We start from the raw sequence: 13,752 nt of genomic DNA, 5'->3' as shown, positions 1-13,752 counted from the left end.
CAGGTCGTCTTCCTCCGGCGGGAACACCGCCACGGACACCCCGTGCGCCTTGTCCTCCTCGAAGTCGACCGGCCCACCCCCATGCGCGAACTCGTGCGGGAGCCGCGGGACAGGCGGTATTGGCCACGCAGATGTCGGCGTAGTCGGCATCGCTGTGCTTGCACTGCTCGCGGACGAGACAGACGTGAACGACGAGTACGACTGCCTTTGGGACGAGGCGATTGTATGGGGGAGAGAAGTGGCAGAGGAGGCGGCGAGGCTGCCGTCGTGGCTATACAGGCTCGAGGGCGGGCTGCTCGCAAGGGTGGACGTGGAGGGCGAAGACGGAAGGGAGGACGAGCGTGCTGGACGCGGTGGGCGGATCAGGGTCGGAGAGGTGGGCGGAGAGGCATACAAAGATGAAGACGCGGGCGAACTAAAAGGCGAGCTAGAATACACCGATGCTGGAAACGAGTGGTGCGCGTTCTGAGGCAGGGGCGGGACGGGCGGGACGGGCATGGCAGGCGGGGGGCGGGGCAAGAGGTGGGAATGGCGTCCGCCATGTACAGAGCTGCGTCTCGGACTCGGACTGGGACTGAGCGAGTTCGCGTGGAGGTGCTTGACGTCGAGCGTGAGCGGCGTGCCCACCCGTCTCTGGCGCAGCGCCTGCGCAGACAGCCCCGAGGGCCCTATCTGCCGGCTCGCGAGTCATTCGCGCCGCTCCCCGCCGTCCCCGCCACCCTCTCCTTCACGATGCTCGTGCCCGCCGCCCCCAGTCGACCCGTGCAGCGTCTGCTCCCCGCTGCGCGACGAGATCGCGGAGAGCTCGCCCCCGCTGTGCACGGACCCGATCCCGCTCTCCATCGACGCGCGCTCGATCCCCCTCGCGCCCCGGATGTCCAGGTCGACCACGCCGTCGTCCTCGTTCCGCGCGGGGGAGACACCCGGCGCGCGGCTCCGGCTCCGGCTGACCTTCTTCCAGATCTTCTTGAGCCCCTCGGACTGCGAGGACCGGTCCTTGGACGCGCTGCGCGAGCGCGAGCGGAAGATGTTGCCGACGCCGCCGCGCCCCGTGGACTCGGCGTGGTGGGGAGAGAGCGGGCTTGAGGGCGAGTCGGGCGGAGGGGAGCTCATCGCTGTGATGTTTGCAAGGCCGCCGCGGCCGGTCGAGTGCCTGTTGAGCGTGTCAGTCGATGATCACAGTTATAGGATCACAAGCACCCACCTGCCCTCGGGGCTGGTCGCGCGCGCACGACCCATCTCCACATCATCGAGCGCGCCGATCCTCTCCGCGTCCTCCGGCGAGCCGGGGTACAGGTTCCCCGCGCCGCCGCGGCCGGACGAGTGCACAGGCGCGACGGACGCGGAGCGCGAGCGCGAGCGGAAGCGCGATCCCGACCGGCTCTTGGACGTTTTGGGTGACTTTGGATTCGTCCCCGCTGCGTTGCCTGCGCCGCCACGGCCGTACGTGCGCTGCTCGTCGTCAGTATCTCAGTGAAGTGAGTGGGGAGGAAGGGGACGTACGCGGGCGTTGCGGGAAGCCTCTTGGCGGGCGGCGACAACCCTGCGCTCGTATTCCGCCGCGGCCTCTGCCTGGTCGGTGACGAGCGAGGCGGTGAACGAGTGCTGGCCGTCGCCCGAGAGATGGTTCGCGGCGCGCGCGATGGACGTGGAGCGGATGTTCCCAGCACCACCGCGCCCGGTAGACTTGGCCTGCAAAATTTGGACCGAGTCAGCTACCAGGAAAGTAGGTGTGCAGCTCCGAGGACTGACCGAGTCGGGGTTGATGGCTGGGGGCTCGCGCCCGCGAGTCAAGGAGAGGTCGTCGTGGTCGGGCCTGCCAGTAGGTGAGGAGGGGCTGGCGGGCGGACGAGTGAGGTCATCTTTGGATGCACGCCTGATGTTGCCCACTCCGCCGCGCCCGGAAGAGTACTGCAAGTGCGATGTAAGTTGTGTGACGGATTTTCGGGGGAATAGACGTACAAATTCACGGCCGCGGGAGACCGAGCGGTCGGTCGAGCGTGCGGTCGAGCCTGACGAGCGCGAGGTGTGGGATGCGATGCTGGCTGTGTCTGCCATGGCGAAGTTAGGTGAGGAATAGAAAAAGAGCAGAAGTGCTAAATAGAGAGGGAGAGTCGGTAACCGGGAGGACGAAGCCCGTGATAGGGGTGAGGAAAGCGAGAGACGGCGCCCTGAAGCTTGAAGAGGGAGGAGAGGCTGGCCATGGACGGCATGGCTGCCCTGGTGTGCAGCGCGAAAACAGTTTTGGGTCGCGCGCGCATGATCCAATCCACGGACTCCAACGCGCTGCGAGCGCGCGCCTTATCGCAGCGACGCAGATAACGCCTTCTCGTTCGGGCTACCAGTGGGCTGCCCGCCACAGATAGTGTGCCGCGAGGCTACTCACCTCTTCCGTAGCCCCGACGCAGTGATTCCACCCCGTCCAGGATCGACTCGTAGTCGTCGCCGTACGCGCCGCCCGCCGCCGTCTCCGCCGCCCGGAGGCCGAGCCGCCCCGCCACCTCCGACGCCCGGCGCTTCCAGGACCCTCGGCGAGCTCCGGGCGGCCTCCCATGGTCGTCCATGTATTTGAGTCGGATGTTGTGAGTGAAATGTTGCACGTCGTCGAGTGCGCTGATGGCAGCGGCGACAGAGGGAGCAGGGAAAAGTCGCGCGGTGCGCTGGCCGACGCGTGCATTTGAGGACCCGTCCTTGCGCCATCGCCCGCCGTGCCTGCGTCATGAGACGGGCAAGCGAGCCTGCGTGCCCGTCACGTTCGTGGACTGCCCAGTCGCAGCCAGGTGCTCGCCCTGGCTCATCCTTCCTCCTCGCGACTCGCCATTCAGTCTTCTGCCCCATCCCGCACACGTGGAGGCTCCCGGACGCGTCCACCAAGTCTAAAGCTTTTTTCGAGAGCACCGCGCCAGTGCCTCGCGCGGCCAGCCCTCGGACCTTCCACCGCCTGCAGGCCACGGGGACGCATGGCACGACAGAACACGCTCGCACCGGCGAATGACGACTTTGCGCTCGCCATCCAGCTGCTGGGACGGGTGCCAATACGGGCGACTTCTGCTGATCCGGTGGGGGCTCTCCAGCAGCAGGCATCCTCTATTTGTCGAGGCCGGAACGTAGTGATGGTCAGAGGCGGAGTTGCAGAGCGCCTGCGTGTGCACTTCGCCGTCGCATGTGCGTTCTAGAAACAACACAATTATTGACGCGAATATGCATATGCAATTTGCACTCTCTCTCTATGTGTGCACCCTGCCTGCGGTCAACGCTGCTAAACACGCCGCTATCCTGACACCAGACTTGCCACACACTTTTCTGGCTACCCACCGCTTCACACCATTTTCATCTCCTTTTCGCGCCATAGCACTCCGTCGCGGATTGCGGAGGCCTATTAAAGCACGAGACCTCAGCCTTGTTGTGAGATCGATGTTATCCTCACGCACACCCATCCACTCCCCGCTTGCCGTTTCATCTCACGCCGCCGGTCCCCTCTCACCACAGCCCAGCTCGCAAGATCGCGTCAGGCGAAGTCGACATGAGTCGGATGCCCTACGTGCTCAGCCCTGCAACTGCACGCCTCGCTGGTCGGACACCTCGCCCGAATCCGATTCTCCTCGCGTCGACGCCGCGGAACAGGGTGTCGTCGCCGATGCGACCTGCGCGCGCTGTTTCGTTTGAAGCTCTCCGTGGGCATTCTCAGTGCAACACAGTCCTCCCGACACGCCGCCGCTGGCTCACATTGTGGATCGACGACGGCCTGTCTGACTTTGCTATGTAGCCGATCACACGACGATATTTGCCTACGCTCTTCAAATTTGCATCTCGAGACAGCGCGACTTTGGATACCACCGCTAGATACACGATGTTGTACCCGATAGGACTTACACGACGCTGTCAGAGGGCTCGTCATCGTTCCATGTGCCTCTGAGAATCTCCACCCGTGCCGACGCCTCGATAACTACTGACAAGTTGTACCGAAGGTGCTGTACAAAAAAAGCCATACATTCGTCTGTTATCGCACCGCTCGCTCGTTCGCTCATCTCCAGGTCTGTCGCACGAATTGCAAGACAACAGGACAGCAATCCAATCGGTGTGTACTGTCTACTCCATCATGCGGCACCGTACAGCTCATCACCTCAGGTCTCCGTTGCGCCTCCGAGTCATGATCGTCGTTCGTGACCTCCAAGGCCCGTCGAATCGTCCCAACTTTCTGTCACACATCGCCCTTCACGTTGACCCTCCCATTCCGCTCGGGTCCGGCTCCACGTCGAGGCTGCTGCCCTAGGTACGACTTGCGGCGACCGGAGTCGGATCCGGGGCCGACTACCCTCTGCCGATTTCCAGGCGTCGGCGGTCTGTGCACCGTACGCGGACGAGCAGCTCTGCCTCAACTTCTTGTTGCCTCGAAACATCGACCTGGGAACATGGCAGTGGCCCAGCCGGCTGCCCGTGCAGCCTGTGGCTATCCGCGGAGGCACGCACGCACACTGGTTTTGCATCAGCAGTCAAATGGTGCCCGGCTGGTCAGTGCGTAACTTAAATTCTTGTTTCTTTCACTATGCCTGACTCGCCTTCCGACAGTCCACGGTTACCCATACTATCGCGGCCCACCATCGACCATCCAAGGGCACAGCTGATCACTCGCAACAGCCAGAAACACAGTCCGACGCGGAACGAAGATTACACCTGACCTCACGACGCTGCACGCCTGTGTCGCAAAGGCCTCTACTCATACCATTCCAAAAAATAAAGAAGCAATCCGTCTTCCCCCGCATAGGAGACGCGAGCCCATCCGTCAAGCCTCGGTAGGTCCCCGCACTGTCAGATGACGCTGTATATTATCTCATTGTTCTGGGTTTGGCCCCCCGGTAAGTTCAACCCTAGCGCATTCCCGATGCTGGCGACTCTCGAGGACGCCTCCTCGCCCTGAGGAGGAGCCCGGACGCACGAGTCGGGCGGGACCGGGTGGCGTCCGAGTCGCGAAGACATTTCAGTCTAGGTAACCTCCCCTGCGCGCTCGCACACACTCCTGGAGTCGAGTCACCGTTGTTCATGCACATGTTAGGCGCGTATGGACGCGTCACACCTCGGACGTTCGTGGGTGCCCGCTCAGAGCCAGACATCCCGTGCATCCGAAACCTCTGTCTAGTGCGCCGACTCGGGGCCATGCCCACTTTTATTACGAATTGTGGGATCAGGTGCGTGCTGTGCAGCTGCAACCATACGCGCGCTGCGAACGATCATGAATAGCCTCACGCGGCGTGGATTGTGGGCCCACAGTCGCGCGTTCGCAGAATAGCAGCGAGATCCCGGCGGGAGCTTGAACGCGCACAGGAGTCGACTCGGACGAACTTGCCAAAGGCCTTCCGACGCGTGGAGCAGCAAGCCGCGCCACGACACGACACGACACAGACACCGTCCCGGCCAGGCTCGTCCGAGTCCACGCCCGCGTCCTCAGGCCTCAGGTCCGGCGTCGAACTGCTCGGGCAATCCGCAGAGGCGTGCACTGACACTCCTCGTCCGGCAAGTGAGGAGCGCGGATCCTCGGGCCTCCAGGCCTCAACCTGAAGGCCGCTCTGACTGAGAGCATGCTCGTGGCCCACTGAGAGGCCTGCGGGAGTCATGGTGGTTTGCCGTATTACTATTAGCAGCTGGACCCGGCTCGCCTTCGCGCACGCCAGGTGCGGATCTGCCCGTACTTACATAATTAGCCATGAAGCGATGCCACTACTACTAGATATTTCGAGCCGTAGATCATCGACGGTTCCGCACTGGATTAATATTCGTTGCGAGCGATTTCGCCTCAACGCGCTGTTCACGTCCCGCGGGCAGATCATACGGCGGCAACGTATGTACTCCATTGATACATCGCGAAAATGCACCGACACGGAACCGGGAACCTAGCACACCTTTGCGACGGTGTGGCCACGGAGTAAAAGTGAACATATGTTCATTATACGAGTGAACCAAGTCACAGAACGTCGAAGCGGCGTAAGGCGCAAAATCTATCTACATTAGCCCAGGTAGTAGGGTAGCGATAGCCACGGATCGTGGCAAGTAGCACACGTATCCAGCCCATCTCAACACACGAGTCGCGGCGTCGGGCAAGCGACGTCGAGGGCACCGGCGCGCGCGCGCGGAAAACCCGCACACGGCGTACAGTACATACTCGTCGCCTTAATCCACCTTCAATCCCACCGCCCCATCCCCTCCAGCCTCCTCCGCACGCGCACCGCCTCCTCCTCTCCCACACACCGCGCCCGTGTCCTCCCCTTGCCAACCACCTCGAACCACTCACATCGCACGCGCACGTCCGCCTTCGGGTTCCCGCCCCCGTTCTGCTCGTCTTCGACAGGCCCGCCCGGCGCGAGCGCGAGCCACCTCACCCCGGGCAGCGCGTCGCCCACCGCGCGCGCGAGGCCCGCGACACCGGGCGGCGCGCGCCGCACCGCGCCGTACACCGTCTGCGCGCGGTCGTCCGGGTCGAGCGCGAGCGCGTCGACGTCGGCGGCAGGGTCGGCGGGCAGGAGGGGCGGGCTGGAGAGCGGGGAGGCGGCGGGGGTGGGCCGCGGCGTGGGGAAGGCGGCGGGGGTGCTGCTGCGGAGGGCGAGCCCTGCGAGGGGGAGGGCGGAGAGGTGGGGCGCGGTGTGTGTCTGGGGGGGGGAAGGTGTCAATGTCATGTCAGCGGGGTTCGGGGGAGCGGAGCGCGTGGATGGAGGGTGGACGGACGGAGCACTCACCATCCAACTCTCGACCCGCGCGAGGCTCCGGCAGCCGCTCAGGCTGAGCTCGAGGAAGCGCACGCCGGCGGACCCGGCCGTGCCGTCGCCTGTGCAGGCCTCGTGGAGCCGCTCGACGAAGGCGGCGTCCGGCACGTCCGCGGCGACGGCGAGGCTGAGCACGAGGGGGCGCGCGTGCTTGATGAACGCGAGGGTCCGCGCGATGGCGGACTCGTCGTTGGGGACCGGGTCCCGGAGGGTGAGCCGGCGCGTGCGGACGGGGGCGGAGGGCGTGGGGGCGGGCGGGCGGGCGGCGGAGAGACGGTCGAGGGCGTGCCATCCGCATCCGCGAGAGGCGGCTGCGGCAGGGGAGCCGGGGGCGAAGCACGCGCCCTCGACGAACTCGAGGGTGCGGACGTGCGGGAAGGCGCGCTGGAGGACGGCGAGGGCGGGGACGTCGCCGCCGAGGACGACGGTGGTGAGGCGGTCGCAGCGGGCGAGGGCGTCGACGATGGAGGGGCACGCGTCGACGAGCTGGGTGAGGCCCCAGAGGGTTGCGCGCTGGAGGCCGCGCGCGCGGGTCAGGACGTGGGCGAGCAGGCGGACGGCGTCGGGGTCTGTTTCGTAGGTGCGCTCGCGGCGGACGGCGTCGCGGCGGAGCTCGATGGAGCGGACGAGCGGGGCGCGGACGGGGTGGGCGAGGACGGAGGCGCAGAAGGCGCGGAGCTGGGCGTTGGGGGAGAGAGCATGGACGGGGCGGTGGAAGGCGCCGCCGAGGGTGATGTGGGCGAGGATGCGGGGGAGGGCGAGGGCGTGGGCGGAGTGGGAGACGCGGGCGAGGCTGAGGGCGTCGGGGGTGGGGAGGAGGCCGACGATGGGCTGGAGGACGTCGGGGGCGAGTGCGAGGAAGGGCATGGGGGCAGTGTGGGCGATGGCAGGCACGGGCGGTCTGTAACGGTGGCGGGCTAAAATAGGACGCGTCTATAAGGTCTATGGTTTCTGCGCGAGGTGGTCGTCCGAGAGAGAGATGGGCGAGTGCGACGATGGCGACATTCGGGGGTGATCATCGTCAGGCCGCCGCGGAGGGCCCCGACCCTAACCCCGCAGATGGGCTCCCCGCACCCCATGGCGCTCCGTCTCTCCCCGCTCCTCCTCGACGATGACTCGCACTCACCTCCTGTCGCCCTTTGGTCGCCCTCCTGCTCCGCCCGAGCACGGCGTCCCCCGCTGCCATGCTGGGACGATCGCCTCTTCGCGCGTCCGCCGCATTCCTGGCAGCACCCCGGGTCGCCTGCCCGTCGTCCGGCTGCGAGGATAGCCGTACCGAGAGGCCTGCCGGGAGACATCGGAAGCAGGCCCAGCCAATGCCTAGTGCGCTGTTAGAGCTGGTGCGCCCCACGCAGCCCCGCCCGCCCCCGCATCGACGTCGGGCGCGGGGGATGGGGGAGGGTGAGGTCGCTCACCGGGTGGGTGTCGCCTCGCCCTTCCTATATGCGCCCGCTCGCTGCTCGCACGCCCTCTGTCCGCATCATGGGGCCCTCCATTACGCTCTCTTCCATCACACCTGACGCTCCCCGAATCATGTGCCCTACGCGCCCGTAGTACTCGCTGCGTCCTTCGTCGCCCACTGCCCGCCCCCATTGCGCACATTCCCAGCCGCCTTTCGCCCGCACGAACATTCGCTCGCGCGGGTCGCGCTGAGACGTCTTCATCTCTGTACGTCGCTCTTTGACAAACAATGCGATAGTCTCTTTACTAGCCTGCAGATCAGCACGAGCCCTGGTCCGTGCAGCTCGCTGGTCATGAGACCCTGCGCGCTCCGTCGCAAATCGACGACCCCCGCGTTCGTGGCTACCCTATTACCTGCGCTAATGTAGACGCATGTTACGCCGCTTCGACGTCCACGGACCGCAGTACAACGAGCACGGACGCAACGACGATGCGAGTGCGCATATACACGGTGAGCAGGGGAGCAGACACGTTCAGTACAGGTGCGAGCACGACAAGCATGTGTCTGGCGCGAAAGTGTAGCTGATGAACATCCGTCAGAGCGCCTGGCACAGTGCAGACGGTCGATGATGGATATCCACGGGCCACTGCCGACACTTGCAATGAGCCCGGGTGGGGTACAGGTAGCATCCCTTGCACACGATGCCGTATGCTGCGTGTGTCCGTGGTGCTACCTGTTCCCCAGGAGACGAAGTGCGCCGTCCGCACGGGCTACTGACCACTCTATCGCCAGAACCCGTCTAAGAGGGCGACGCCGCGTGCACATTCGACAGATCAAGCTCATTCGTATGTACTGTGTTCTCTGTCGCTTCTTCAGCACAACATGATATACTATACTCAGATTGTATCGGTTTGTACGAGAAAACATGGGATTACCGCGGGCGCAGGTGGACTCGGAGACTTGTGTGAGACGTGCAAGCTTGCCACACCATACAATCGACTTGCATACAAAGCGTAGTCTGTATGTTATGAGCTTGTAGTGAGCTTGTTTGCTTCGCTAGCGCTATGTTCATGACGCGTTTGGTGATCACAAGCGGAGACAACGGCTATGTCTACTCAGTGCGAATTCTGTGATGAGGCGAAGTGAGCGGGGCGTACAAGCGTGCGCGACGAGAGCGACCAATGCTCGGAGCAACGGGGGACGCGGGGCGATCGGCGGGCGCCTAGAGGGTGGGATCACAGCCTTGGCGGGTCGTTGTGGGCGTTGTCACTGTTGCCATCGTCGTCCACGTCCCCGCCATTCGTCCCGTCGACACAGGGCCCGCCTGCGAGCCAGCGCGAGGCCAGCGACGCAGCCGGCGAGCTCGCTGAACAGCGCACGGAGAGAAAGAGGCGTTGGTTGTGGCGGTGAGTGTGCTGCCTGATTGGGAGTAGCGCGCATGTTCATCCGCGTGCGCACTCGACCTTTTTCCCTCCGTCTGACTCTCCTCTTCACGACCGTCCACGACCTCGCCCGCCATCTGCGCTCGCAGCGATACCCGCCCCCGCACCCGCCGTCCAGCGTCAGCGCCCACGATGACCCAGTTCGGCGACTTTGCGCCTCTCTGCCACACCGTGCCCTCCTACCCCTGGTGCAATCTCTTCTATCGCCAGGTCCGTAGCCCGCACGTCCACCCGACCCGCGTCTCTGACCCGTCCGCAGATCGTACACGCCAATGCGTCTTTCCTCGCCAATGCATCCGCGAACGCGACAGAGGCCCCCGTGGGTGTCAACCCCCAGTGCGGCATCCTCCGCGTCGGCGCCGACGGTTCCATCGGCAACGTCGCCAACATCGTCGTCTGCGGCGTCAGCATCCTCTTCACCGCCCTCTTGATCGTATGGACGAGCAGGAGACGGGCCGCTGTCGGTGAGTGTCTCTCCGTTTCGTTGTGGGTCCTTGTGCTGTTCTGTCGCCCGCGCGGCTTCGCCGCTCGATGGCGCCCCCGTCCGCCTGCTTCCCCACTTCCCTGCTATTCTCGTGTCTGCGAGCCGGCCTTGGCCATGCATCTGTGACTTCCCCGCTGCCCTATCTTTTCGCGTGGATGCTCCAATGCACGACACCGACGACCCTCCCACGCATGCATACGCCGCCCGACCGTCTCTCTTGCTCTGGCGGAAGTGCCGGGCCCTCTCGCGCCAATCCACTGGACTAGGAGCTTCTAACGTGGTCGCGTGAGGTCCGCCATTCGCCTCACATACGCGTCGATAGACCACCATATGGACTTCGTGTGTCCCCGTCTAGTCTTGGCAGCACCCCTCCGCTGGTCAGCCTGTTCTTCCGCGACCGCCGCCCGATAACGCTCTCGATGATCCTCTTCTCGAGCTCTATGTTATTCCCGGCTGCACACATGCTCTCCGGCCATCTACGCTACTTCCCTACGGCCCTGCTCCCTCGCGTAGGCGCTCCAATGCTCGACTCGGACTCCCACACCAGTCCACCTGCTCCGACTCCTGCCTCTCGGCCACCCGCGTTGTCCTCCTCGCATTCGCTGAGACGCATGTCGCCGTCTCGCGATCATCGCAACGCCTCCCGCACGCACCCGGTACACTGCCCCCCGCCGCACTGCTCTCGGGCTTGGCACCACTCACCCACCGGTTTCGTTCCTTACTCCCTTCGGCGACGTCGCTATTCCCGGCACCCCACGCACCCGCCCACGCGACCACGGCTGTCTTCCCTCGCCGCCGGCACCCACACATCGCGGGCAGGTCCTCCCCGGCGAGCTGGCCCTTCGCGCGAGCTCCCCACCCACCTCGATCGATTGACTCGCGCTCGCCTTCGCCCGCTCAATGGCGACCCTGAGAGCTCCACTGCCGCGTCCGCCGTCTTGGACGGGAAGGCTCCGCGCGCGTGCAGCTCGCCGCGTGTGCGTGCTCGTCCGTTCGTCCGCGGCTGAGTCCTGCGGGTTGGTGGTGTCTGTGACGCGTTACGTTGCGAAGGTGCAGGGTGATTGCGAGCGACGGTCAGAGCTTCATCGGCACGCCAGTGTTCTGTCGACACCGCCGCCCTTCTCCAGCCGGCCTCTGCCCCAGACGGCGCCCTCCGCTCTTCTCGGTCTCGTGGCTATACCTGCGCACACGAGCACCTCTGTCGGTCCTTGTCCGTTGAAGACCCTGAGGTCGCCGCTGGCTATGTGCGCGTGTGGACTGTGCTACCGATGTTGGGTGCCCAACCGAGGATCATCCGCACATGCGCGTCGACCCTGCCGCTCGCTCTTCGCGTCGGAGCGTACCCGGGCCTCGCTGAATACGCTCATGGGGCTATCTTTGCCCCTCCGTGTACTCTGCTTGTCGTCATCTGGCGATCGTGTCGATTGGCATAACGATCGGCGTGCGGGACCGAGCAGAACGGAAGGGGGCTGCTCGTTCCGCTGCAGGCGGGCGGGCGCGACGGACGCGCGCCCGCGAAGCAGACGGATGGCTGTGCTGGAGTGCATCTCGTACGGCTCTATCGCCGCACCTGGCTTGGCTGTTTTCTTCTTTCTCTCCAAGTTCGCGCCTCCTTCTGGCGTCGTCTCTTCTTTCTTTTGCTGTGTCTTGGCGATGCTATGGACCCGCACTAACCCCGCGTTTGCTCTGCAGGCCGCGTCGAGCTCCGCCAGTTCCTCGTGCTTTACCTACTCACCCTCCCCTTCCAGCTCGTCACTACCGGCGCGTTCCTTGAGCAGGTGCGCTCCCTTCACTGCCCCGCTCCCCTACCCTAGACCTCTCCGCCGCTCTACCGCCCACTCTTGGGTGGTGCTCTTGGCTCTTGGCGTGTGTGTGCTAACGTGGTGTGTACGTGCAGGGCTCCACCGCGCTGACGGCCGTGACGGCGGTGCATGCGGGCCTGGTCGCGGCGACGTTCTGGGCGCTGCTTGGGAATGCGATCGTCAGCACGCAGGTGGTGGAGGATGGGACGCTCAGTTCGTTGATCGTGAGTGTTGATTTACTTGTTGGTTTGGTTTGGTTTGGTTTGGGGCGGTGTGTGTTGGATAGGGACGATGGCTTGCGGGCGTGTATGGAAGGTAGAAGGGCCGCGAGTGCCCCGGGCAGATGGCGATGCCTGGGCGTCGAAGAGTTGGGTCGGACGTTGCGATTGATGGGTGAAAGGATCGCGCACGATGCTCTCCGGGCTTTGTCACTACTATCTCATGCCTTGGTCCATTGGATGCCCCGTAAGCCAGTGTTGACACCCTTTGTCTACAGCCCTTCAACTTCTTCCTCCTCGCGTTCTTTGCGGTGACGACGTACATCGCACTCGACGTCGGGTTCTCACTCACACACGTCTTTGGTCCGAGCAACCCGTTGAGCAGCGAGAGTAGTGTTCCGCTTTTTGTTCTGACTAGCATCTGGCCTGGCGCGTGAGTACTCTGTTCTTGTTGGCGCTACCTTTGTTGACTGAGAGCGTGCGCAGCGCCACGATCATTTACTTCTTGACCATGATCTATGTCGTGCTGGCCATGCTGAACGAGGTCCGCCCGGTGTGGTACTTCGTGCTCGCCATGGTCATCTTTGTCCTCAGTCAACTAGACTATTTCTTGTTGAGCAAGGTTATTTGTAAGGTACGTCGTCGTCCACGTTGCATCCGGAGCATGTAGGGGGACTGACGCAACTGCTCCGCTCCCAGGGAACGTCGGCGAAAGTCGACGGCTCATTCGTGGCGACGATCCTTGAGACGGCCGCGGTCGGCGTTCTATATCTTGCATGGAGAAGCATCACAGAAGGTGCGGTCCTGCCTGCGTCACGCACGTTGCGCACGCCGCTCACTGACGGTCTGCAGAAACATGGGACGATGATGTGTACTACCCGCGGTAACGGCGCGCCTGCTCCCCGCGCTGCCGCGGAAAAAGCGACACCTCACGACTCCCTCCCTGCGATGACGAACTTCTTCATAGATAGTAATGCCCACCCCACGCCGCCTCACGACCGCTGTGCATTAGCCCGGCACGCTCGTCGCGAGCCATATATATATATCCCTTGTACCAGTACGCATTGCCAACCGTGTGTTGTGTTGTGTCGTGTTGTGCTTATCACCTGCGTGTCGTCTACTGCGTATGTACTGCCTCTCGGGTCTGCCACTGGACTGACGCGCTGGACATCTGGATGGAGGATATATCCTTAGCTGTGTTTATTATTTGTTTTGTCGTTCCTTGCATTCCTGTTTTCAATATGAAGTGGACTTGGTGCGTTGCGTGTGTAAGTTGGCAGGAAGCAAGAAGCGGGATTGTACGTGAGCTTCGTGCCGCTGCGGTGTCCGTGTCTTCCGTCCTTCCTGCGGACGTGCGGCATGCCGTCGTCACTGAAAGGCGAAATCAATGCGTGGGCTTCGTGCTTGGCACGGCCGTGAGCGAATGTGTTGATCGGCCTTTGTGAACGGTTTGCATGACGGTCATCGGTGAGCTACATCCGCGTGTAAAGGGTACAGCTTTCAGCGTGATACAACCTAATGTACAACAAAGAGTTTTTAAGTACAACAACATCGTGGACAGGCGTACGTGTACATCGTAGCGAAGACATTTCAAGAAATTGTCCCTGGGCGTAAAATGAATGTATGGGGACAATGGCCTCTTGGGCCAG

At 63.6% G+C, this 13,752-nt stretch overlaps 4 protein-coding genes across 4 annotated transcripts; 2 read left to right on the top strand and 2 right to left on the bottom strand.

The window, feature by feature from the left end:
* Positions 1–592: 592 nt before the first annotated feature.
* C8Q71DRAFT_379960 (uncharacterized protein) lies at positions 593–2,692 on the bottom strand. The gene is made up of 6 exons (XM_047918177.1): positions 2,387–2,692; positions 1,963–2,096; positions 1,753–1,911; positions 1,504–1,692; positions 1,205–1,452; positions 593–1,153 (listed from the first exon to the last, which is right to left on the bottom strand). Exons 1-6 carry the CDS (start codon positions 2,562–2,564, stop codon positions 688–690), a joined length of 1,374 nt encoding a protein of 457 aa, XP_047773495.1. The 5' UTR covers positions 2,565–2,692; the 3' UTR covers positions 593–687.
* A 415-nt stretch (positions 2,693–3,107) lies between these two features.
* Positions 3,108–3,907, top strand: C8Q71DRAFT_379946 (uncharacterized protein). Its single transcript, XM_047918176.1, has one exon. It carries the CDS (start codon positions 3,202–3,204, stop codon positions 3,664–3,666), a length of 465 nt encoding a protein of 154 aa, XP_047773494.1. The 5' UTR covers positions 3,108–3,201; the 3' UTR covers positions 3,667–3,907.
* A 2,269-nt stretch (positions 3,908–6,176) lies between these two features.
* On the bottom strand, positions 6,177–7,622 carry C8Q71DRAFT_862728 (uncharacterized protein; the record flags this gene model as incomplete). The annotated part of the gene is made up of 1 exon (XM_047928063.1): positions 6,177–7,622. One exon carries the CDS (start codon positions 7,620–7,622, stop codon positions 6,177–6,179), a length of 1,446 nt encoding a protein of 481 aa, XP_047773493.1.
* Positions 7,623–9,731: 2,109 nt separating this feature from the next.
* Positions 9,732–12,990, top strand: C8Q71DRAFT_717343 (chitin synthase III catalytic subunit; the record flags this gene model as incomplete). The annotated part of the gene is made up of 8 exons (XM_047921159.1): positions 9,732–9,809; positions 9,859–10,063; positions 11,776–11,861; positions 11,981–12,109; positions 12,382–12,536; positions 12,590–12,737; positions 12,803–12,899; positions 12,956–12,990. 8 exons carry the CDS (start codon positions 9,732–9,734, stop codon positions 12,988–12,990), a joined length of 933 nt encoding a protein of 310 aa, XP_047773492.1.
* Positions 12,991–13,752: the final 762 nt, after the last annotated feature.

Source organism: Rhodofomes roseus, assembly GCF_022264815.1.
Source record: "Rhodofomes roseus strain CIRM-BRFM 1785 chromosome Unknown C8Q71scaffold_33, whole genome shotgun sequence".
Lineage (NCBI taxonomy): Eukaryota > Fungi > Basidiomycota > Agaricomycetes > Polyporales > Fomitopsidaceae > Rhodofomes > Rhodofomes roseus.
This window is presented reverse-complemented; position numbering and strand designations above follow the sequence as displayed.